Consider the following 24,639-nt stretch of genomic DNA (forward strand, 5'->3'; position numbering starts at 1 on the left):
TCAAATAGGCTTATGATGAAAATCAGCACTTCTCAGCTCTACCTAGTCCTACAGCACTATCTCCAAGTCCCATTTCTTAAGAAAATAATTTTCGGAGTTCCCGTTGTGGCGCAGTGGTTAACGAATCTGACTAGGAACCATGAGGTTGCGGGTTCGATCCCTGGCCTTGCTCAGTGGGTTAAGGATCCGGCGTTGCCGTGAGCTGTGGTGTAGGTCACAGACACGGCTCAGATCCCGCGTTGCTGTGGCTCTGGTGTAGGCCAGCGGCTACAGCTCCAATTAGACCCCTAGCTTGGGAACCTCCATATGCCACGGGAGCGGCCCTAGAAATGGCAAAAAGACAAAAAAAAAAAAAAAGAAGATAATTTTCAACTCTTTTGGCATTTTGCTTCAGGTATTTATGACCTAATTTCCAAATGATGAAATTTACTACTATTTATTGATTTTTAAAAATTAGATATTATTCATTGACTCCACATAAGATTAGGGTTTAATTTCTTATTATATCCTGACATGTTCCTTCATCCCACTCTTTCCCCTTCTGCCTGCAATGTCAATATGAATAACCTCCATTTTATAATCTAACATTAATTATTTACATTATTCGTAACAACCATCTGGAGGCGGAGATGGTTTTCGTTGTTTTTCATAGATTTATAATTGACTTTTTAAAATTTCTTTCACTTTCTATTTACCAATAGTTAATTTATTACTGCATTTTCATCACACATTTTTCCTTAATCTTAGCTTTTATTTTTCTACAGTTTCTTGTTGTCATGTTCTGATTGGAACTGGCTCTTCTTTGGGCTGCTTCAAAGCTATCTTCTATAAGTCAAGTTCATCATCATTTCCTAAATTCTCTTCACCTCTCTTGCCTTTAATTCTTGGATATTTCTGCAATGGTACAGCATGAATTTGATTATTCTCAGTTTCTTTCCTTAAGACACTTAGCAAAGTGGAAATACTGAAATTCCAGTCAATTATGTTTATCTATCTGTTATCTAGCTTAGACATCTCTCCAATGTACTAAAACTTGTTGCTAATTTTTTTCCATCACCTTCTTACCATTCTCTTTGTTCTTGTGAATTAAAAAGCATTTTTACTTCTTTAATACAGTCTTAGCAGGTTTAAGAAAAGAATGGATTGGTTTAATCTACCATGTATAAGTTTAAGTTAGGAATAGCAAGGTTACAAAATTGTCAGGAGAATGAGATCTGAAGGCAATATGTATGCCCTAAGGCCGTACACACGTATTAAGGATTATTAGAGTATATTAACACAAGTTTCTTTTGGTGTTTTTCACCAGTGGATATAGCAATCAGCTGTTCCTGAGTCTTATCCACATTCAGGTATGTAAAGCTTCAACCTTATAAAATTCTCATCCATTTTGGTTTTTTTGTTGTTGTTTAATTTCCAGAGCTAGAGAATTTACTTATATGTATGTTTAGTAATATGTATGTTTGATTACATACTAAGCATCAGGCTGCTTTAGAAACTTGGGTTATGGAATTCCCGTCCTGGTGCAGCAGAAACTAATCCTACTAGGAACCATGAGGTTGTGGGTTCAATCCCTGGCCTTGCTCAGTGGGTTAAGGATCTGGCATTGCCATGAGCTGTGGTGTAGTTTGCAGACGCGGCTCGGATCTGGTGTTGCTGTGGCTGTGGCATAGGCCATCGGCAACAGCTCCGATTAGACCCCTAGCCTGAGAACCTCCATATGCTGTGGGTGTGGCCCTAGAAAAAGACCAAAAAAAAAAAAAAAAAGAAGCTTGGGTTATGAACTAGTGGATAACACAAGATTTCTCCCTTCATGGATTTACATTCTAGCAAGGGAAGACCACCAGCAGATGATAAATAAAATTTTGCTATATAGTACAGTAGAAGATAATAGGTGCTATGGGAAGAGGAAAAGTGTCCCTGAGACAAGGAGGTAGAAGTGCGAGGCTTGAGAGAAATTGCAATTTAAAGTAGGGTGGCCTCACTGAGAAGGTAACTTTTCAACAAAGACTTATAGGAAGTGAAGGAGTGAAGCAATATTGATATCCAGGTGAAGAGTGTTGCAGGCAAAAGAAAAAGCAAGCACTAAGGACCGAAAGGACAGATGGAGGTAAGATAATACCTGGTAGGTTTGAGAACTGTGTTCCTAGAGCAAATAAGTAAGGGGAGAGTCATAAGAACGGAGATCTTAGATGACTATGGATCCTATAGATCCATGTGTTGAGGACTCTTGGCATTTTTCTCTGAGTGATTGTCATTTGAGTTTACTCAAGGGACATGATCCTTCTTATGCAATAAGAATGTTATTCTAGATACTGTGTTGGAAATAAAATACAGAGGGCAAAGCTAGCTGGGAGAGAATAGTTTAGATGCTATTGCAGTAATCCAGGCAAGAAATGGCAGTGAGTGGTTCGTGACAGAGATGGAGTAAGAACTGCTTAGAATCTGACTTTATAGAGAGAATATATATAGTAGAGCCAAACCAAGGACTTTTCTGATGTAGGAAGCCACATGAAAGGAGGACTCAAAGCTAACTCCAGGTCTAGCACCTAGTGGGTCACTGTTAACATCAACCGAGAAGGGGCATATTTGTATAAACAAGTTTGGGAAAAGATTAGGAGATAACTTTGGTTGAAGTTAATTTAAAAGGTATATTAGGCAAATAAGTCGAGGTCCCAGTCGTTCTGTTCAACACGTTTGTCAGCTGAAGACCATATGGCACTGGCCATGGATTTCTTTTCCTGGTCCCCAGGCCCATGGCCACCTCAAAAATGTCACTTGATGATCTCTCATTGCTCCTTCTTTAAGCAGCGTCCTCAGTGGGAACACTGATATCTATACCTAGGGTTCTTATCACGGTTTGCAAGAAATGGCAAGTCTTGTGGCACCAGAGAAAGACTCTGGTCTCTGGAGCCTGTACTCACCCATATGAAATGGGTGCCTCTTCTCCACATTGTGGAATTACATGCGCCTCAGCTTCTGCCAACACTTTCTCCCTCCTCAGGATGAGATGTACAACCCCTTAAACTTTTAATCTTCCTCTTCATTCATTCCTCACCCTTCAATTCCAAACAGTTCTTCTTTCTTCTTTTCTCTCCCCTCACCCCAATTCAAATGTTCTCTTTCTGATTCCGGGTCTGGACATGTATGAATCTCTGGGTCACTGTTACACTACGAAATTTTTATTGATTCCATATCAGAGAATAGCTTAGATTAAAACAGAGAGTGAGGCAGAAAAAGCTGTGATGTGTCCTAGAGTGAAATCTTAAACTTAGTGGATGCCACTCCATGCATCAATTACTGCCTGTTTGAGTACATGGAGAAACTCGGTTATAAGCATAAAAGTAAGAGTCCACTAATATACAAAGAGTCCACTAATTTACTATGGAAAGCATCTCCATAACACAAATTATTTTCCTACATTCATTCTTTCATCTGTTTGTCCTTTTGTAGACTATGTTAATGGATTTCCAGGAATTCCCAGTACGTTCCTAAATTTAGCGTTTTGTAATTTTAAATATTTCTAATATTTTCAATTAATGATCCAGATCTAAAATCGGCTTGATTTTGGAATTTCTTCATATGGAGGTGGAGGGCCTAAAGTGCCAAAACACGGAACACGATACAGTTCAGTATTTTGAATTTGAAGGTGAGTTCCAGCAGTTGGGTTCACAGCTGCTTCTGTCCCTGGAAAGAGAAATGGAGACTTATAATCTTTCTAGTCAGCATAAAACAGAAGCACATGAACTGCCTAATAAAATCTGGCATTTCTTGGATCACTGAAGAAACAGAAAATTATTTGTACCCTTGAGAAAAAATTACAGTCATCTCACTCTCTGCAGTGATAGTTTAGTCATTACAGCAAGAAAATTTGCTCTCATGAACCAATTAGACCATCATTGACTAATCCATCAAGAAGCATTTACACTTTAACAGCTGAGACTAGAAGAAATATCCTTTTTGGTAGATGAGAAGACAAGATTCCTGTAAACATTAATGGCATTTTAGCTAATGCTTCCATCATGAGTATGCAAGTCTCACTAGAGCATTTAAGTATTACATCTGAACTTCATTATTTGATATTTATGCTCTGTAAACTGCAACTGATGCAACTGATTAATTTCAACATATCTCTATGATGAATGGTAAAAATATTAAGTTGTGAAAAGTTTGCAATTAAAGTATACACACACAGTAAACAGAAGACATTTTCCAATTTTAAATTTTGAAATCTGTGGTCTTGACTTTAGATTATACACACTACAAGCCATTAAATATCAAAAAAAGAAAAGCATTTTCTTCCTTAAGCATATCACTTTGAGAGATCACGCACTTATTCTAGTACTTCTTTCGGAAATGTTCTCTTAGTATTGGCTTGAAAAACTGCTTTGAGTCACACAGGAAATAAATAGTACTATTTTGTAGCCATCTCTCTCTTTATATTTTTGCCTTTTTTTCACGTGAATCTTTATCTTTCTGGGAATGACTTGATCGCTCTTTCCCAAAACAGTAATAATAACTGTAAATTTACCTTCAAAGATGAAATTATGCTCTTAAACTACACCAGACCCTTTGACTGTATTTGTGTATTAAATTCAATTGTAGCACAATCATGTCCATTTATATTGTCTCTGGCTGCTTTTTGCACTGTAATTACGGAGGTGAATACTCCCCACAGAGACCATACACTTTCAAAGCCAAATATATGTCTTGTGTGGCCTATGACAGAAAAAGGGTTCTGACTTCATCTTTAAAGATTAATATTTACAAAACTACAGTGAGGTACTACCTCATACCCATCAGAATGGTTATCATTAATAAGTCTACAAATAACAAAGGCTGGAGAAGGTGTAGAGAAAGGGGAAAACTCCTACATTGTTGGTGGGAATGTAAATTGGTACCAGCACTATGGAAAACAGTACAGAAGTTCCTCAGAAAACTAAATATAGACATGATCCAACAATCCCACCCCCAGGCATATATCTGGACAAAACTGCAATTCAAAAGATACATGCACCCCTATATTCATAACAGCAATATTCACAATAGCCAAGACTTGTAAACAACCTAAATGTCCAGACAGATACATGGATTAAGAAGAGGTGGTACAGGAGTTCCCATTGTGGCTCAGTGGTTAACGAATCTGACTAGGAACAATGAGGTTGTGGGTTCGATCCCTGGCCTCACTCAGTGGGTTAAGGATCTGGCATTGCTGTAAGCTGTGGTGTAGGTCGCAGGTGCAGCTTGGATCCCACGTTGCTGTGGCTCTGGCGTAGGCCAGAGTCTACAGCTCTGATTAGACCCCTAGCCATATGCTGCAGGTGCGGCCCTAAAAAAGGCAAAAAGGCAAAAAAAAAAAAAAAAAGAGAGGTGGTACATATAGGCAAGGGAAAACTGCTGAGACTTAAAAAAAAAACCCAAAATAATGTTATCTGCAGCAACATGGATGCAACTAGAGATTCTCATATTAAGTAAAGTAAGTCAGAAAGAGAAAGACAAATACCATACAATATCACTTATAAGTGCAATCTAAAATGTGGCACAAAGGAACCTATCTACAGAGCAGAAAGTGACTCCCAGACATGGAGAACAGACTTGTGGTTGCCAAGGGATAGGGGGGTAGGGAATGGGATGGACTGGGAGTTTGAGGTTAGTAGATGCAAACTACTACATCTAGAATGGATAAGCAATGAGGTCCTACTATATAGCACAGTTCCTACTGTTTAGCGCATTTCTTCTGATAGAATCTGTTGGAAGATAATATGAGAAAAAGAATGTATATGTATGTATGACTGACTCACTTTGCTGTACAGCAGAACTTGACACATTATAAGTCAACTACACTTTAATAAAAAATTTAAATATTAAGATTTAATACCATCAAGGAGATTCCAAAGAATATGACACAATTATCCAGATGATTCCAAGAGTAATTATGTATTAGGCAACAGCTGTGTCACTGGAATCCAAAATTATTCAACTTATTCAAAATTATTACTTTGGAGTGGATACTATTTATCTAGAATCATGAATTTCCACATATTTATATTTGTCTCATCTTGTATTTCACTGGTTCACAGAACAAATTATAATAATTCAAATATTAATATAATATATGAAGGGTAGATCCATATTTAGAATATAAATCTCACCTCCTTATTCAAAACTTTTCTTAAGGAGTTATTTATTTAATTGAATAATCTACTCCTAGGTCATTACAAACTTTTTATACCTCACTGCTCTTGTGCAATAAAAAACTACTGGTAGTATCTACATTTATAAAAGTAAGGCTAAATGAATGCAAACTGCTTAAAACAAAGTCTGACACACATTAAAGTTGATTATCACTAATATTAGTGGTGATATTAGTATTAGCATTATTACTATATATCAAGAACTATGCTATGCTAGGGGTAAATGTGATTTTCTTTTATTTACAATATCACTCCCCAAACCATTCTAATTAAATATCTTAAAGAATGATTTTTGTTTGCTTAGTTTATTTTTTTTATTTTAAAAATCTTTTTGTCTTTTTTTCCTTTTTAGGGTTGCACCTGCGGCATGTGGAGGTTCCCAGGCTAGGGGTTTAATCAGAGCTGTAGCCGCTGGCCTACACCACAGCCACAGCAACGCCAGATCTGAGCTGCGTCTGCGACCTACACCACAGCTCATGACAACCCCAGGTCCTTAACCCACTGAGCAAGGCCAGGGATCGAACCCCAAACTCCCTGGTTCCTAGTTGGATTCCTTTCTGCTGCACCACAGTGGGAACTCCCTATTTTTTATCATAGTCAATTTACAATGTTGGACTGATTTCTACTGTACAGCAAAGTGACCCAGTCATATGTATACATACATTCCTTTTCCTATATTATCTTCCATCATGGTCTGTCCCAAGATACTGGATATAATAACTCAATCATTAACATTGTTAATGTTACAACACTGAGATTACTGAATGAAAACTTTCTTGGACTTACAGCCTTGAACAGTTATGAAGTTTAGGATGATGTAGGCTAAGTCTGATGGTCTGGATAAAACAGAATTAACGTTGACAAAGCAGACTTGCCTCCTTACTTCCCTCCCTTGTGCATACCAGTGGTGAGCACTGCCCATTTTCCAGAAGAACTGCTCCTGGCATGTCCAATACAACATCAGAGGTAACTTGGCTATCATTCTACCTGGAGTTGACCAGGTTGACTAGACACAATTATTAGCTCAGATTTATTTCCACTACTGCCATTATTATTATTATTTTGTCTTTTTAGGGCTGCATCTATGGCATATGGAGGTTCCCAGGCTAGGGGTCTGATCGGAGCTGTAGCCACCAGCCTAAGCCACAGCCGCAACAATACAGGATCCGAACCCCATCTGTGACCTACACCACAGCTCACAGCAAGGCAGGATCCTTAACCCACTGAGTGAGGCCAGGGATCCAACCTGTGTCCTTTTGGATGCTAAGTCAGGTTCCTTAACCGCTGAGCCACAAAGGGAACTCCCCACTCTTGCTATTATTAATATCACGCTCCAGGCAACAAGATATTAACACTTGCTCTTTGTGGAAGGAATGTTTTATTGTTACGTTTTTACTACATATTTGCCCTTTGCTTTTACTTTTTTCTTATTTTATTAAGGCCGCACCCATGGCATATGGAGGTTCCCAGACTAGGGGTTGAATCGGAGATGCCCCTGCCAGCCTACACCACAACCACAGCCATAGCAATGCCAGATCAGAGCCGCACCTGCAACCTACACCACAGCTCACTGCAAACCTGGATCCTTAAACCGCTGAGTGAGGCCAGGGATTGAACCTGTGTCCTCATGGATATAAGTCATATTTGTTGCCACTGAGCCACTACAGGAATTCCTGCCCATTGCTTTTAAACTTATACAAACCAAGTTTGTAAACATAACTAAGCTCAGAAAGCTTTGTATATCACTAATCATTTTTTTAAATGTATATGACATTGTAAGTTGACGTACAATGACAATGTTATATTAGTTTCAGGTGTACAGCAAAGTGAATCAGCACATACACATATATCCATTCCTTTTTTCCCATATGGATTATAAAAAACTATTGAGTAGATTTTTCTGTACTATACAATAGATTCTCTTTTTTCCTTTCTTTCTTTCTTTTTAAGGCCACACCCTCAGCATAAAGTCCCCAGACTAGAGGTCAAATTGGAGCTGCAGCTGCCAGCCTATGCCACAGCCATACCAACAGGGGATCCGAGTTTCGTCTGGGAGCTACACCACAGTTCACGTCAATGCCCGATCCTTAACCCAATGATCAAGGCCAGGGATCAAACCCACATCCTCATGGATACTGGTAGGGTATGTAACCCACTGAACCACAACAGGAACTCCCTACAGAAGGTTCTTTTTAATCATCTATTTTATACAGTTGTGTGTATTTGTTATTCCACCCTACCAGTTTCTCCCTCCCCACAACTGTTTCACCTGTAGTAACCACAAGATTGGTTTTGAAATCTGTGAGTTTTTTTTCTGTTTTTTAAGTAGGTTCTTTGGTATCACTTTTTATTAGATTCCACATGTAAGTGATTTTTTTCAAAGAATATTTACATACATTATCATGTAAGTGGGAGGGGAACAGGCATTATCTTTAAGATTTTATTTTTATCTTTTGGCAAATCAAAAACCTGATAGAGCTTAGTTTAAAATGCCTACAAAAATCCTATGATTTTGATTGAGCTGTTGGTGAAGATATTAGAGTTTGTTGTTTAATTTTATAAAAGCAATACACTTAGGGCTCAGGTTTCTTTCTTTCTCTATTTCTTTCTATCTTTCTTTCTTTCTTTCTTTCTTTCTTTCTTTCTTTCTTTCTTTCTTTCTTTCTTTCTTTCTTTCTTTCTTTCTTTCTTTCTTTCTTTCTTGCCACGCCTACAGAATGTGGAAGTTCCCAGGCCAGGGACTGAATCTGTGCCACAGATCTGATCACAGTAGTGTCAATGCTGGATCCTTAACCCATTGAACTACAAGGGAAACCCACTGCTGAATTTTTATAGCCAGAGTTCAGATTCCCCAACTTATTAAGAATCATTCCAGGAGTTCCTGTCTTGGCACAGCGGAAACGAATCTGACTAGGAACTATGAGGTTGTGGGTTCAATGCCTGGCCTTGTTCAGGGGGTTAAGGATCCAGCGTTGCCATGAGCTATGGTGTAGGTCGCAGATGCGGCTCGGATCTGATATTGCTGTGGCTGTGGAGTAGGCTGGCAGCTGTAGCTCTGATTAGACCCCTACCCTGGGAACCTCCATATGCCATGGCGTGGCCCCTAAAAAAGCAAAAAAAAAATTAAAAAATTAAAAAAATAAGAAAAACCATTCCAAAGGACTTGGCTTATTTAACATGCCTCTACTTTCTCTTTCTGCTCTGTTCCCTTCTCTAGCTCATTCTCTTCTTTTACATGGAGGAGGCTAAGATTGACTTACATTTGAGTCACATTTCAGCTCTCTCTAAACACCTTTGTTTCCTCATCTTTGGTGTCCAGAATAATACTGAATCGCTCATGGGGTTGTAGGAAAGAATAAATGAATTGAGAGATGTCAAGAGTTAGCCCAGAGCATGACACATGGTAAATGCTCAATAAATATGAGTCTTTACTATTGTCATGCCCTTCCATGACAGAGCCTGAAGGACATACTCTTCATTCATTTCCTACAATGAGCCCCAGAATATCTACAAGTAGAACATAAAGCTTAGGAAAATATCATTTTGAAAAGGATCCTAAAATAAGACAGGATCCTGGGAGAGGGGAGGGGATATAGGAGCAGAGTTTGTAAGAACCACTTTCTTGTCTGTCTCCATCCAGCCCCTTCCCTTTCTTAAATCAGAGCACCCACATTTAATCATGGATGGAAGACTAGTATTTGTATTTCTGAGAAAAAGGTAAGATTATTTCTGAAACTGCAGAAGAAATGGGGTCAGGGAGATTGGATAGTTCAAAGACAGCATTATCAGGGAAATCAGCCCGAGGAGAACCTAAGCCTGGATGAGCATCCTGGAAGGAATATCTCTGCTGCTCTCACCTCCTTGTCTTCTCAGGAAGGGCATGGGACCTGATTGCTGCCTTACTGGGGACCCAGCTCTGATCCCAGAGAGGGAGGAAGAAAAGGATTCAATGTAGATATTTTCTTTTTTTTTTTTTGCTTTTTCTTTTTTATAGAGCTGCACCACCAACATCTGGAAGTTCCTAGGCTAGGGCTCAAATTAGAGCTACAGCTGCCAGGCTATGCCATAGCCACAGCAAAATCAGACCCAAGGCACTTGTGTGACCTATACCACAGCTCACGGCAACGCCGGTTACCCTACCCACTGAGCAAGGCCGGGGATTGAACCTGCCTCCCCATGGATACTAGATGGATTTGTTTCTGATGTGCCACAATGGGAACTCCCTCAGTGTATATCTTATGGTAACATATTTTTCATTAAAAAATATAGATGGAGGGATCACTCTCCTAAGCTTTTAAATTCTCTCTTCTCTAATGCACAATTGATCATTTTTCTGCTTCAAGCCCTTTATTCTCTCCCCTCCCAAATACCAAACTTGGTTCTCTTCATTACCTTTAAATGTCTTACTTCTTTATAAATAAGGGCTTTTATTTGGCTTCACAATCTTATTTCCAATGAAAATATTTTCATCCATATTTTCAGTGAATTTGAAAAAAAAATCTTGTTTTTTTAACAAATTTTGAAGCCCCTTTGTCACTACTTGTTTCTTAAATATAAATTTAAAAGATAAAGTAATTAACCTAACAAACCCAAAACTTTTTGTTTTATTTCTTAAAATCATGTGTATTTTCTACCTCTTCTCTTGTTTGCATGGTCTTACAAAGTAGAAAGCACTGATCACAAATAATAGATATTTGGGATTATGGATGTTTGTGTGACAGTTCTAATAATTTTCTCCTCTTCCCATCTTTACTAAAAATTTGCATATATCCCTTTAAAAAGTCAATTTCTGTGACTCAGTGTGTGTTCTCATTCTCCATTTATAATTTGAGGAAAGAAAAAAAAAACGCTACAAATCTCCTGTTTGCTGTTGAATTATCAGAAAGGAGGGTGTCCAGATGCATCATTAAAATAAGTAAGATAATGAAGTAAGAAAACATTGCTGTACAACAGAAATTGAAGAAACATTGTAAATCAACTGTAATAAAAAAAGAGAAAGAATGAAAACTTTGAAATGCTATTTTCATCCCAAATGTACGTGCTTAAAAAAAAAAAAAACAACTGAATTATATCAGAATTGTTAGGCTCTGCTGGTTGAGGGGAGAGAGCAAGAAGGTCTCAGAGACTAATTCATGGATGATCCCTTTCTAGAAATCAGAGAACACTGAATGGATCCCTTCTGGGGTTAGAGCAGAGATGATAGGGGAAAACTAGATTCAGAAGATGAGTAGGGGGTAGAGGCAGGATGATAACAAAAGAAGGGACTGTTTAGGAGACCCTGGGCCTGGGTCCCAGAAGAGGAGGCTGACCCAAGGCAGAAGAAAACAGCATAATTTAGGGCTTACATAAAATACATATGTTTTAATTTCAGACTTTAAAATATCTTTAACTTCAGACTATTAAGTTCCTTCTCCTCTTGTTTCCCTTCCACTTTCTTAACTCGATTTTGGTCTTCTCTCCCTCCTCTTTCCCTAACAGTGCCACCTCTCCCTCCTTACTCTCCCCATGGGTGTCAGAGGGATTCATTCTCCTTTTATTGGTGCCTAAAGAGCTTCATCATAGCATATTATGGCATGGAAGCATAGATCCTATAAGAGAGTAAGAAAAACTGAGAAATCTGAGCAAAAGGTGTGCAGAGAATTATGAGAAGGCAAGCTTATTGGTCCAGGAGAGGCTGTTGAGGTGGGTGTTTGGCTGAGCTTCCTAAGGACCTTTTTCAGACAGAGATCTCATCAGACACTGTGATAGGGTGGAGTGGCAAAGCCTTCCTTGAACATATTTTACAAGGATTCCTAGGCTGTTTTCCTTTCTCCCTTTAATATTTCTAATGAAGATAATTGACAACTTGAACCATGTAAATATTGTCAGGAATCCAATGAGAACAATTTCCTTTGTTGTATATTTTAACATTAGTAAAGCTCAATCCAATTCAGCCTCGAATAGTCAGTCAGCCATCTCCTGTTAATTTTTCTCAGTTGAGGGCAGCTTTTGTGGGATCCTGAGAGTCAAACATCTGACCCACAGGTCAAAAAGAGGAGCTCTCTTTTAATGAATGTATTGAGCAACTAATGGTAATAATGTGAAATAAGTTTGGAAGAAGTAAAATGAAGGTCCTGGAGGAACTCAAGATTAATAGATCAAATCTAGTCTCATCATTAAAATGTTTTAAATGTATTATTTCTTACATTTTGTATTCAAGAGGGAATGTCATTTTTCTCCCTTCATGTTCAAGGGGTGGCAGGGAGTCCAAAAACCCTGTTTCATATTTTAGTATGTCACCAGTATTGTTCAAATGAGTTCCCCTTTTCCTCTCCTGCTTCTAGACAGTGCTGCAGGGAAGACTCAAAGGGAAACCCCCTAATCTGCAGTGCAGACAGATGAATCCAGCAATAATGGACTTAGATCCAAGCTGGGAGCTCCAACTTAGTGAGGGCTGTGGAGGAAGAAGCTATAGTTTTGGTCCTTACCTCCCTCTGAGCCATCAAAAGATCCCAAGGTGGTTCCCTTGCTTCCCTTTTGGAGAGAGAAAAAAAAAAATTCTCCTTCTGCAAAATAACCATTTCTCCTTTTATGGAAATATTGGGTTGGGAGGATCATTTGCATGGAGAAGTGAAAGGATCATGAGAATCCAGTGGGGAAAGGAAGGCCAGTGTGGGTCTGGGTTACAGGCTGCACCACAATAGGAACTACCAATATATCAATCTTGACCTTTTTTCTCACACTCGTACTTATTCAGGGAAGTTCAAACAAATTCAAAATCATGTAGCCATCCAGGAAATATAAAAACATTATATGAATGGGGAATTCGCTGTGGCACATAAATTGCCTCAAAAGTTATAACTGCATAACAGGGTAGCTAATTTACCTAAAATTTATTTATTTATTTATTTATTTATTTATTTTTTTTTTTTTAATGATTCAGGGCCATCTTAGCAAGGCTTCCTCAGAGGGAGAAAAAGGCCAAGAAGATCAGGGTGGCTTCTTCTGTTTAGAAACTCAAGTCAAGTTGGAAGAAACATAATTGTATTTATTTATTAAATATCTATTGTTAAATTAAAAAAATAGATAAATGTGACCACGTTGATCCCCTTGACTAACATATTTTGTTAGAAGGTCAGGGACCCTATTTCCCTGTATGCTCAGTGGAAAGTGTTTTTGCATTTAAGAGAAAGACTTATTTTCACTGAAGACTTTCATTCTCCTTCTCCAAAATAACCATTTCTCAAATTGACAGTGTGTTCCCCTTGTTAAACAATGGCTTTTTAAAAAGCCAATAGTGAATACAATCACTAAATCTTTGGTCTGAATTTTGATGGTGAAACACTTTATTTTTATCCCACTTTCTATTTGATTGTTAGTTTTTCAGGACCTATCCTGCTCTATCTGTTGAAGATCTTGTGCGAATCCAAGTTTCTGAAGAGCCGCTCTTTATCTCTACCAAGCGCTCTTGCAGCAACTGTCATACACAATGCCGTGCCTTAGAGGGAAAGTCTCACAACAGACAGTTTCTGGATAAGGGTACTGCGTAACAAGAAGAAATAAATTATCAATTGTCACCTCCCAGAAGGCAGTAAATGATCATTTATCTACTCACAGCTAAGGGTGGCAATGGCGAATAACTCAAGGCTCCGGTTTCCTCCAATTCCTACCTCCTAATGCAGACTGGAAAATATCAGGAAGGGGATGGTTTTGGGAGTCGGGGTTGGGATCAGGCAGGATCAGGATATTGCCAGGGTGTCTGGGAAGAAAGAACACCAGTACTGACACTCGCTGCCTGCCCGATCGCAAGGATTTCAGGCTCTGTATTAGCAGCAGGTAATCTCGAAAGTGTTTTTCAATATAACTGCAGGTAAGTGAGAAATAGAGAGCTTAGTAAATGAGACGCGAGGTAGGACAGACAGAATATCAAAAGCCTGGAGAGGCTTTTCTGTGCCTTAAGCCCTACCAGTCACTCAGAGTGGCTAGCCTTGTGTATATCTTCCTTTCTGTTGTTACCTGAGCAACATGTTTAGGTCCTCAAAATACATTTTTTTCCTTGGAGAGTCTTTCTTCTGAAGTTTTCACACTTCGACTCTCTCCCCAGTGCATGTCTTTGAGTCTTCAATAAATTATGTCGTGTTATATATTTACAAATATTCTTTACACAGGTTAGATTTTCAACTCACACAAAACTCTAAGGTTTCTAAAGAGGAAGTCAAGAAATGTGTAGCCAACTTACCATAAATGGGGTCCAAATCTCCAACAGCAAAAACAGCCACAGTGCGTCTTGGAGAACAATTTTGGGATCTCCTCATCCAGCACTGGAGGCAGAAGAGCACTGCTCCACAGTGAAGAGCCACCAGGAAAATCAGCAGCAAGAACCTGATGCCACAAGAAGCAGAGGAGGAGTGAGGTGGAGCATGCTAGGAAGTTAAGGGCTTCTGCTACTTCCTGGAAAGGGGGCAAAACCCAAGAAAGACTGAGTGCAAGCAATCTGGGAGGCTGAATTCCTTAAGCAATCTCTCACCACCACTCACACCTTTTCACTGACTCTGGAATGTTCACTGAGCTTGAAATGGGTCAGTCTTGTCAAGTTAATCTTGAATGTTTTCTCTTTAGAAATTATGGAGGTTTGTTCAAAGGAGCAGCATCTTGGTTCCTTAAGTCATTCATCCATTACTCCTCTCACTCAGCCATCTCTTCATTCATGTAGCTAGTATTTAAGTGACTAAGTAGATTTTAGATGTTGGGGGTGGGGATTCAAAGGTTGACAAGACAGGGTCTCTGTCTTTGAGGAGCTCACCATTTAACTGAGAAAATCAGTAATGTGAAGTTTGGAAAATACAGAAGCCAAGATTTAGGATATTATAACAATTCTTTTTTATCTTATTCTGAAAGGTTTTTTTTTAGGGCCTCACCTATGGCATATGGAAGTTCCCAGGCTAGGGGTTGAATTGGAGCTGTAGCTGCTGGCCTACACCACAGCCACAGCAGTGTCAGATCCGAGCCATATCTGCAATCTACACCACAGCTCACGGCAACACTGGATCCTTAACCCACTGAGCTTGAGGCCAGGGATCGAACCTGAGTCCTCACAGATCATAGCTGGGTTTGTTACTGCTAAGCCACAGTGGGAACTCCTTACTCTGAATGATTTTTTAGGTCAGAACAAAAATCAGTGGAGTCATTTTGGGAGGTTTCAAGAGAAAGGATAATTATTTTACCTTTAAAAATCTCCAACTTGAAAATAAACTATTGTTAAAAAAAGTTCCAAGGATCTTGCATTGCTGCAGTTGTGGTGTAGATTGCAGCTGCACCTCAGATTCAGTCCTTGGCCCAGGAATTTCCATTTAATGTGGTTGCAGCCAAAAAAAAAATAGTAACTTCCCTGTCACAGGAAGTGTTTACATAAACACGGGCCAACACCTTGATAGTGATGTTTCTATGTATGTTGAGCCACATGATCCCTAAAATTATCTTAAGCCATGTGATTTCACATGCTATCACACTTATTTGGGAAAAGGAGTGTTTATGTGCTACTAAAGGTTATATAACACACATTGAGGATGTCCTTACCAGATATACCAGCCATTTGTGTATTGATCTTTATAGTTTATGCACCTGATGGTAAAGGAAGAGAAGTTAGTGCTGGACCTCTAGATGGACAAGGTTTAATCTGCTGGACCATAATATTTATTCTGACCACACCTATTTCCCTAACAATCATCTGCTCACTGCACCCCCTCCCCAATATAATCAAGCAACTGTTTATTGTATGTCCACTTAATTTAAGGCACAGAGAATACAGGTACATGTGAAACTATCAGATACATAAATAGATAATTGCACTATAATAGGTTTGACTCTATAGAGTTATGAAACTATGGTGGATTGAGAAGGTAATGACTAAACTTTCAGTGCTACGTGTCATAGGTATTAGGTATTAGGGAGATAACAGCTCTAGCGTTCTGTTTATTCAGTGACCTAGAGTTCTTCAAAATGCAAGTTCTCCAAGGAAAATTCATAATCTATTAATCTTTAATATCTTGGTAAAGGATAACAGGCTTGTAACCTGGCTACAGAAATAAAGTAGAATAGAAAGATAATGAGTATGTGTGGTCACACATACCATTTACCAAAGTTAGAAGTTGATTGTCCATCAGGATGGTCAAACCACTTGAGTGTCTAGGCACAATTTAATCATTCCTGAGTTGGGGTTAGAGAGGTGACACAAAGTTCAAAGTATAATTTTCAGAAGGTTTAACTCGGGGTAGACAGTAAGTGCTATTCATTCCAGAATCCTTTGCTATGCCAGACAGGTGCACCGAATGTACGTTTCACTGATGGACTTTATTCACACCTTGGTGTATGGGCTTCTGTTAAACTATTCTGGGATTAAACAGTGGAAAGCTGTTCATCACTGCCTGATAAGCTTCTGAGATGGAGCTGTACTTAATCATGTCTTCTTCGGCCATTGTTAAAATAACACTCAGTACTTTTCAGCTTGAAAGCATTTATAAATGTCAGTTAATTTATTGCTCCCAGCATCTTTAAGGATGCAGTGTGTCATGCTTATCATTATTCTGGTCAAAAGTGAGTTTTTAACGTATGCGAATTGTCAACTTAAAAATGTTATGGCAACTATTTAAGACAAAAACAATCACCCAGACAACAAGATTTTATGTGTGTGTGCTTTGTGTGTGTGTGTGTGTTCACGGAAAGGGTTTAGCCGAGTACATAAGTACAAATGACAGGAGAAATTAATGGCAGCTAAAGTATAAGATTAGAAAGCATCCTAAGACTGATCATCAATAAAGTTTTTAAAAATAATGGCACATCTTTATAAAGAAATATTAATCATCAGAAGGAATATAGATTTATATTTACAATTAAAGCTTTATTAAGTAAATTAATATAGAGAGATCAATTCTACTTTGTGTATTATTTTCTTTTACACAAATATAATAATTTCCCTAAATATTATATAGTTAGTATGGCTGCATATACATCAGATTACTAATACACTTGCTTCTCTTGAATATAGCATTGTGAGACACTTCGTTTTTTCAATATTACCTTTTCAATATTTCTATTTTTTTGATTTTTATAATATACATGCATCACTCATAGTCATGTAATTTTTAAATAATATATTAAAATATAAAATATTTAAAATATAGTATCCCATTTTAAAGATGAAAATAGGGAAATTCTCTTGGTGTCCTGACCCAGTAAAAGAAGGAAAGGTTCTTGGTTTCAAATCTTGAAATCTAAGCTCATGACCAGATGTGTACATTACTTCATTTTCCCCCCTATATAAATCCCTGCTTCTCTTCTTTACATTTTAAAAGAGACTATATGCTTATTAAAATGTCAAAATTTTAATATTAACTATCTCTTATTACTTCTTCGTTCTCAATATTTTTTCCATATTTTTGAGCCACTCAGTATTTTTTTCAAGTGCCAACAATCATCCAGACTGATTTATTTCACTTTCTCTTTCTGACCCTGTGCAGACACCAGTGAAATTTCTGATATGCAATAAAATGGTCAGGAAGCAGTTAGCTGGAGAAATGCAAGGTGATCATGTAATTTAACAGTTGCAGGCTGCTTTGGGATCATTTATTTTGCACACTCTAACACTGAGGCTCTGAGTGGGGCAGTAAATGGGGAGGTCACTAGGTGACCAAAGCATTTCAAATAGAATACAGGTCTTCTGGCCCTGAGTGCCTCCTTACCCACCATTGTTTCCATGTCTTTCTTAGTTCAACTTTTAAACAGAATTTCTTTGAGTTCTTAAAAAAAATTAAAACTGTATCTGAAAGGAAATAGTATTCTAAGTAATTAAATCTTAGATGCAAGATCGTCTGTGTAAAAAAAGTTATATGTGTGTGTGTGTGTGTGTGTGTGTGTGTGTGTGTGTGTGTGTGTGTGTATTTGGCCATGCCTGCAGCTGTGGAAGTTCCCAAGACAGGGACTGAACTTATGCCATAATAGCAAGCCAAGCCACTGCATTGACAATGCCAGATTCTTAACCTGCTCTGCCACAAGAAAACTCCAAAAGTTATATTTTTAAAATGAAATTATTATTCAAAGATGTGCTTATGCTTGATCAAGTTGGGATGAGGATGTCACAAAGAAAAGAATATCCAGGAGAAGTGAGAACTGACCATAATGTTTAAGGGAGACAGTTCCAATAATCAGAGATCTCAGGAAGTAGCTATTGAAGGATATAATTTCTGTCCTTTCCAGAACAACTACTGCCCTACTTTGATGTTGTAGAGGTGATTCTTGCTCTATAGGGATGGCTGTGAGGTAGGAGGTAGTTGGGCTAAGAGCTGGGACTTATGAGGCTGAGTAAATTGGGCCTTGTTTCTCTTTGACCCTTCAAGAAAAAAGTTAATTGCAGGAGCTGAGCTCTGCTGGAGTAGAAAGATAAAATAACCACCTCAGTCACTCTTGGGGTCAAGGACATTCCCCCAGTTACGCAATGTGCAGTAAGACTCCTAGAGGGCAAAAAAGGAGGGGACACCAGGCCATAAGTCCTGATGATGGGTTTTCCCTGCTCCACTCGCTCTGCAATCCATCTTTGCCAAAAGACGTGCAAGCATACTGGGGAGGGTCCTGTGTCCAGTCAGATGTGGGAAATAAAGGAAGGTAATTAGCCAAAGGTAAACAATTATCCAGAAAAATTGTCCTATATACGTGATTTAGATCACCTTTCTGGAGCACTCTACACTCAGGGTGACACCTGCATCTGCTCTCCTTTTTAGTGTGTGTATTATTTCTTCACTTCTGACTTAAATAAAGAAATTATTCTGTGTGCTCTTCCACATGTACTGTGACTCTAGCAATAAACTTTATAACTGTTTTTTATAGTCTTTGCCTCCTTGAAACATTCTTGCTTGCAACAGGGGGCAAGAATCAGGGCAATTCCACTTCTAGCCTCTAGCTAGTCTAGTGACTAGGACTCCTGATTTTCATCCAGGCTGCCCAGGTTCAATTCCAGAGCAGAGAATTAAGATCTCACTTAAAGCCGTCACTCACCTCTGTCTCCAAGATAAGCTGGACTAGTTGGTCTTTATTATTCTCAGTGCTGAGAATCTCTGGACCTAAGTTTAACTGAAAATTCATTAATTTGATACGTAGAAGAAAACTGCAGAGTAGTTCTATCCACTTCTCTGCTGGAATTATCCATAATTTCCTGTACTAGCCATTCTTCTGAACCAGCTGTATAACCTCATGTAAATTAACTCAGTTTCTAACTTAAAAGGCTATAAAGTTGGGTCACAGTATTATAACCCTCATTTTACAATTGAGAAAATTTAGTCACAGAGAGGTTAAGTAACTTGTCCAAGATAACATAGGCAGAAGTGACAGAGGGAGCTTTAAACCCAGATGGTCTGGCTGTGGAGACCATGACTCTTACCCCCATGCAGCACTACAACTGCAGAAAGTAAAATTAGCTCTAGTCTCATATGACTGTATGGAGCACTGCCTGAATGCATTCAATACCCTGTGTTCCAAAACGCTTTAAGGAAATGTTAATAATACAAAAACAAACTCAAAACGAGGGCACAGAGAGTATCAGACACAGAGAATAAGCCGAGAGTGAGATCAGCCTGTAAACTGAAGGTAGTAAATCCCATACATAAAATTAGAATGGAACTACAGATCCGGCTTAAGCTTTCTAGCAGTTAATAGGATGAGAGAGAGACTTGGTTATATACCGCCCTCTAAAATGAACAAAAACATGCAGCATTATTCACCAGATGCACAGCTATTCCTGGTGTAAAAATGAGAGACATATTCCAACTGTGGGGCTTCATAACGAGGCTGGCTTTGACCACAGGAACAATGTTTCTTCACAGTAGCATTGGAATAAATACAGTAACAAATTTCATGGGTCCTTTTGGTAAAAGTCATCCTTCACATAGGCCAGAGTGCAATTCAGCCACAATAAATTGGGGGGGAGAGATGGGTGCCAAATCATATCACCCAGACATGGGTGGCCTGACCTAACTAATCTGCAGTGGGTGAATTGTACAGTATCTAGAAGAATGGATGGATCGGGTCTGCCTCAGATCTTTCACCAGGTGTGTAATTTCATGTAAATATTGGGTGTGCAATATGGCTTTGTAGTGAAAATCCCGGGCTCCAGAGTCAGTCCCACGTTCCAATCCAAGCTCTGCCTTTTACTTACTCACTCTTAGCAACATGCTTAACTTTCCCAAGCCAGGTAGTATGGTGGACTATCATTAGCAATGTATTAATTCAGTTAATTTACAGAACACGGTATGTGTATGATTTTACTTATGTTTTATAAATTACTGTATTTATGCACATGCATCTCCACCAGTGTACTTGATTATTTCCAGGGAAGGGAAAGGATTAAAGGTATAAATTATGCAGATGGACTCTGTTATGTTTTATTTCATATATTAAATTACTAGTATATTTCAATTGTGTGTAAGAGCCTAGAAATACATTGTTTATACTAAAAATTTTGTTATAAGGTAAATTGAGCAGGTTATGTCAGAAAAAAATAGTCTGGAATTTGAAAAAAAATTAGATAAAACTAATAATGATCCTACAAATACCTTCTTTGGTGGCAGGAGAGTTGAGATATCGTGTCTATCTTCAATACACTTATTTACCGTATACCAGCTCCCTACAGAATCAGCCATTTCTCTCCTCTGTCTTTATTTTCTGCTAAGTTACATTACATTTGATGTAGCTTCTTGTTTTTATTCAAAAACAATGATATTAAATAGTAACAAATAGAACAGACACTTACATGTAAAATGGTATAGGCAAAAAACTTAAACTTAAGTACTAGTTTAAGTCCTGCAATTAATCTGTTTCTGTGTCTCTTTGGGTCTCAATTTCTTCACTTGAAAAAAAGGCCTGTAACTTCAGGGACTCTAAATTTTGCTTATCAAGTTCCTCAGTACTGTACTGTCCTGTCACGTTGACTGGGGAGTTAGATTCAACATTTATGATCCTTCCCAATTAAGAATTTCTTTATTCCAGTGTTCTGGGTCAAAGGCAAAAGATGAGAGACAAGATGAGGCAGCCATGAGGTCCAAAGTTAGGTAAACACACCAGTAGTCAAAAGTCCATTATGTCACCAACACCAGAAGAAGACAGAGGAAAAAAAAACCAAGTCCAAAATCAATGCAAAGAAAGAGCACTGGAGAGCCAGGCAGAAGCTGAAAGAATGGCACACATTTAACAAGCAGGTGATCAATGATGGGATGATCCACCATAAACAAGGTGAAGGATTCCAGGGCCAAGGAAAGCATCCCACCCAGTATGGCCTATTAATTTGGAGATAGTGCCCAGAGACCCTGGCCTTGAGGGTAGCAGATAACGATAATGAAAACAGCCAGCTGGCAGTGAGGGCTACACCCAGGAGAAGACAGTGCTTGGCACAAGTGCTTTCTGACACTTGCACTAAGTCACAGTGCATTACAGTTATCATTAATCATTAGCAGCTTTATTAATGGCACATCTTTCCCATCTCCAGAATAGAATTTGAGAAGCATTAAGCTTACAGAAGGAGAAGTGAGATAATTGAGTTAATTATTCACATAACATATCAAAAGCACAATGAAATGTACACATCATACTGGTTAGATCTTTGTTAGTGTGCTTATTTTTGAAACCAAATTATCCAGAAAACTGCCTCCCATTATTCCTGTAACTTATGCATGCGGATACATAGAAGATATCATGATTCTTTCATGAAGTTAAAAGACCCTGAAAATCTCAAAGGTGGAAAATTCAGTGAGCCAAATTAGATAGAAATCAACTAGGTCCCTTGTTTATTCAACAAAGCTGATCATAATGAGAATGCATCTTTTCTACTTTTAGAAAAATTGAGCCATTTGCATTTAAAGATAATTTGTATTTTTCTTGCACGATTATAATGATCATTTGAAACTCATTTGGGTCTTCTCAAATGACTTGAGCCTTTGTTCTTCTTTGTATTTTCAAAAGGTTAAATAAAACCATGGAACCTCTTTCTATTTACTTACATTTCATTTTCTTCGCATGGCGAGTCCGATAGCACCAACTGAAACACATGTTTAGAACAATAAAATCCAAACATCTCATCAGTCTAATCCTGCAGTACAAACAGTGCCTAGAGACAATATGAGTTTATATCATTTTTTTTAATTAAAAGCTCCACAGCAGAGTCTATTGTTGGGTTTACAGAATTTTAATTGAAAAAAAAATCTCTAGGTAGATTCTTCAGCTCAGAAGTGACAGGAGATATATATTGTGAGTCAGATTCCTACCCTACAAAACACCATAGATGGGTGTGAAACCACTTTGTTTTTTCTATAGGCAGATTTTGCTTTCTCTAAGGAGCTTTTGTGCACCTTGCATTTTTTCCTTTGTTGTCACATTTTAACTAAAGGGAGGAGTTTCATTACTTGGAATATTATTTTCAAGCAAAGGAATCAATTCCTTACATGAAAACGGAAGTCCATCTCATTAGCATTAGTAGGTGTTAAATATATGTACAAAGAAGTGATTTTAACCCTCTCCAAGGCTAAGGTCAATCTAAGATCCATTGACATTCCTGTTTAGATTTACATTTCTCTCTTTATCAGAGGGGAAAAACCAATAACCTTGATCGCTTTGTTTTAAAAGACTCAAACCATAATTATTCTAACACAATTATCTTAGTTCTCTGTGTGGAGCCTTAAAGATTACAGTAACTCACACTGCAGAGGGAAAATAAGTGCTCCTCTGTAGCAATTTATTATATGTTTGTTTTTCTCTTAAACTGAGGCCCTTTCATGTACAATGAGAAAATCCTTAAATGTCATTTATGGGTAGCCCTAAAAATTGTGCTGATAAGGTCAGTGATGTATTTATTTTCCTAGACCCTAACATACAAAATATCAATAACAGTAAGAAATATCACAATTTAAAATGATAGACTTGAGAATTTTGTGTGATATATCTTTTTTTTTCCCCTTAATCCCAAATTCATATTCTTCAGTACCTTATATTTACTCCACCAAGTTTATCTGGGCAAAGAGATTTGTGGAGTTGCAGATGGAGCCATGAATTGGCCGTCAGAGAGCATGGTCATGAACAATTTATAAGCACAGAAAATGAGTTGCACTCTCTTTTGCTAGAATGCTGCAAAAAGATTTGCATACTAACTGAGAGGAAAATGAACATTCAAATTTTGTCCATAAAGAAAGTTTATTTACGAGTAGATGAAATCATTTAGGATCCAGCTTAATAGATAAAGAAAGTCAGCATTTCAGTTTCAAGTCACTTCCTAGTCTTATGTGCCATACCTCGCAAGGAGTAAATAGTGTTACATTATTACCATCTCACTTCCAGTGTCAGACTTAGGAGTCATCAGGAAAGGAGGAGTGAAGTCTCAATATATTTCAGACCCAAATCTATCAGATAATCTTTTGCATTCAAGTAACACAGACTCGGAAATGCAGGTAGTAGTCAAAAGAAGACGCTAGAGCAGTGGGATGAAAATAAACTCTATTATGGTTCTGTCTGCATTGTTGAGCAGTGAAAAACTGTTGAGCCTCAAGTATGGCTTCAGGTGACAGTAAACATGTCTTAAATCAATCCTGCCATTGCATTTTATGTTAACAGCACTTCTGATTTTGAAAAAATTTACAGCATAGGAAAGCTAAACAAATATTAAATTACATCATATTGTTTCAGTAGCAAAAGAACTAAATAAAGAAGACATAAGATTAATGTCACGGTGCATTTTGTTTTCTGTATCTTTAACCCATAAATGTAGTAAGTCATAAGATGCTGGAAACACTTTCTTCAAAGAAATCTTCTAAAGTTGTTAGCCCAACCACAAATCTATAACAAATAAGATCCTTAAGAATAGTACCTTTGAACAATCTTCTCCCAGAAAGAGAGATGGTTACCTGGAATAGTGGCAAACACAAGATTCCTGGTTTTGAGATCAATGAAGTCACACTTAAAAGTCTGGGTCTCAACATACTTAAAGGACAAGTGGCTCAAGTCTGTGTTTTATCTCTGTCTTCCTTGGAACTTGTTAGCTTCTCTATAAGTTTTGCTTCCTGCCAGAGCACTCATTAATGCTGGCTCCTTGTGACTAGTTAAGTGCATGCCAGGGGCAAGAATTTTGGGTGCAAGCTCACCGGTACTGAGAGTTAAAGGAATTTCAGTTTAAGGTCAGAACCTTGATAATGTTTGTCAAGCCCTTAAAAGCCAGAGTTATCCACGCTGACCTGCAAAACTAGCTGGCTGATGAAATAATTTAGGACGTTCGAGTGCATGTTTTATTCCAGGGTATTTCTGGGTTTTTTGTTTGTCTCTTTGCTTATTTGTTTGTTTTGTAGAATCTTTATTTGGAAAATATATTTTGTTTTCTTCCCTTTGGTGGTCTTCTTTATTCTTCTTTTCCTACACATCATTTTCAGTCCCAAGTCTAATCCAA

General features: G+C 38.1%; 1 protein-coding gene across 1 annotated transcript; it reads right to left on the bottom strand.

Annotated features, from left to right (window-relative positions):
• Positions 1-3,393: 3,393 nt before the first annotated feature.
• On the bottom strand, positions 3,394-24,297 carry TMEM207 (transmembrane protein 207). The gene is made up of 5 exons (XM_047755441.1): positions 24,104-24,297; positions 22,211-22,248; positions 15,747-15,791; positions 14,410-14,552; positions 3,394-3,684 (listed from the first exon to the last, which is right to left on the bottom strand). The coding sequence occupies exons 1-5, from the start codon at positions 24,176-24,178 to the stop codon at positions 3,548-3,550; spliced, it is 438 nt and encodes a 145-aa protein (XP_047611397.1). The 5' UTR covers positions 24,179-24,297; the 3' UTR covers positions 3,394-3,547.
• Positions 24,298-24,639: the final 342 nt, after the last annotated feature.

Source organism: Phacochoerus africanus, chromosome 1 (assembly GCF_016906955.1).
Source record: "Phacochoerus africanus isolate WHEZ1 chromosome 1, ROS_Pafr_v1, whole genome shotgun sequence".
NCBI lineage: Eukaryota > Metazoa > Chordata > Mammalia > Artiodactyla > Suidae > Phacochoerus > Phacochoerus africanus.

Coding starts and splice junctions, on each gene's coding strand:
- TMEM207 (XM_047755441.1), bottom strand. CDS start 24,178: ATGTTGAGACCCAGACTTTTAAGTGTGACTTCATTGATCTCAAAACCA. Junction 22,249..24,103: donor TGTGTTTGCCACTATTCCAG/GTAACCATCTCT, acceptor CATGTGTTTCAG/TTGGTGCTATCGGACTCGCC. Junction 3,685..14,409: donor AGATTTGGACCCCATTTATG/GTAAGTTGGCTA, acceptor TTCTCTTTCCAG/GGACAGAAGCAGCTGTGAAC.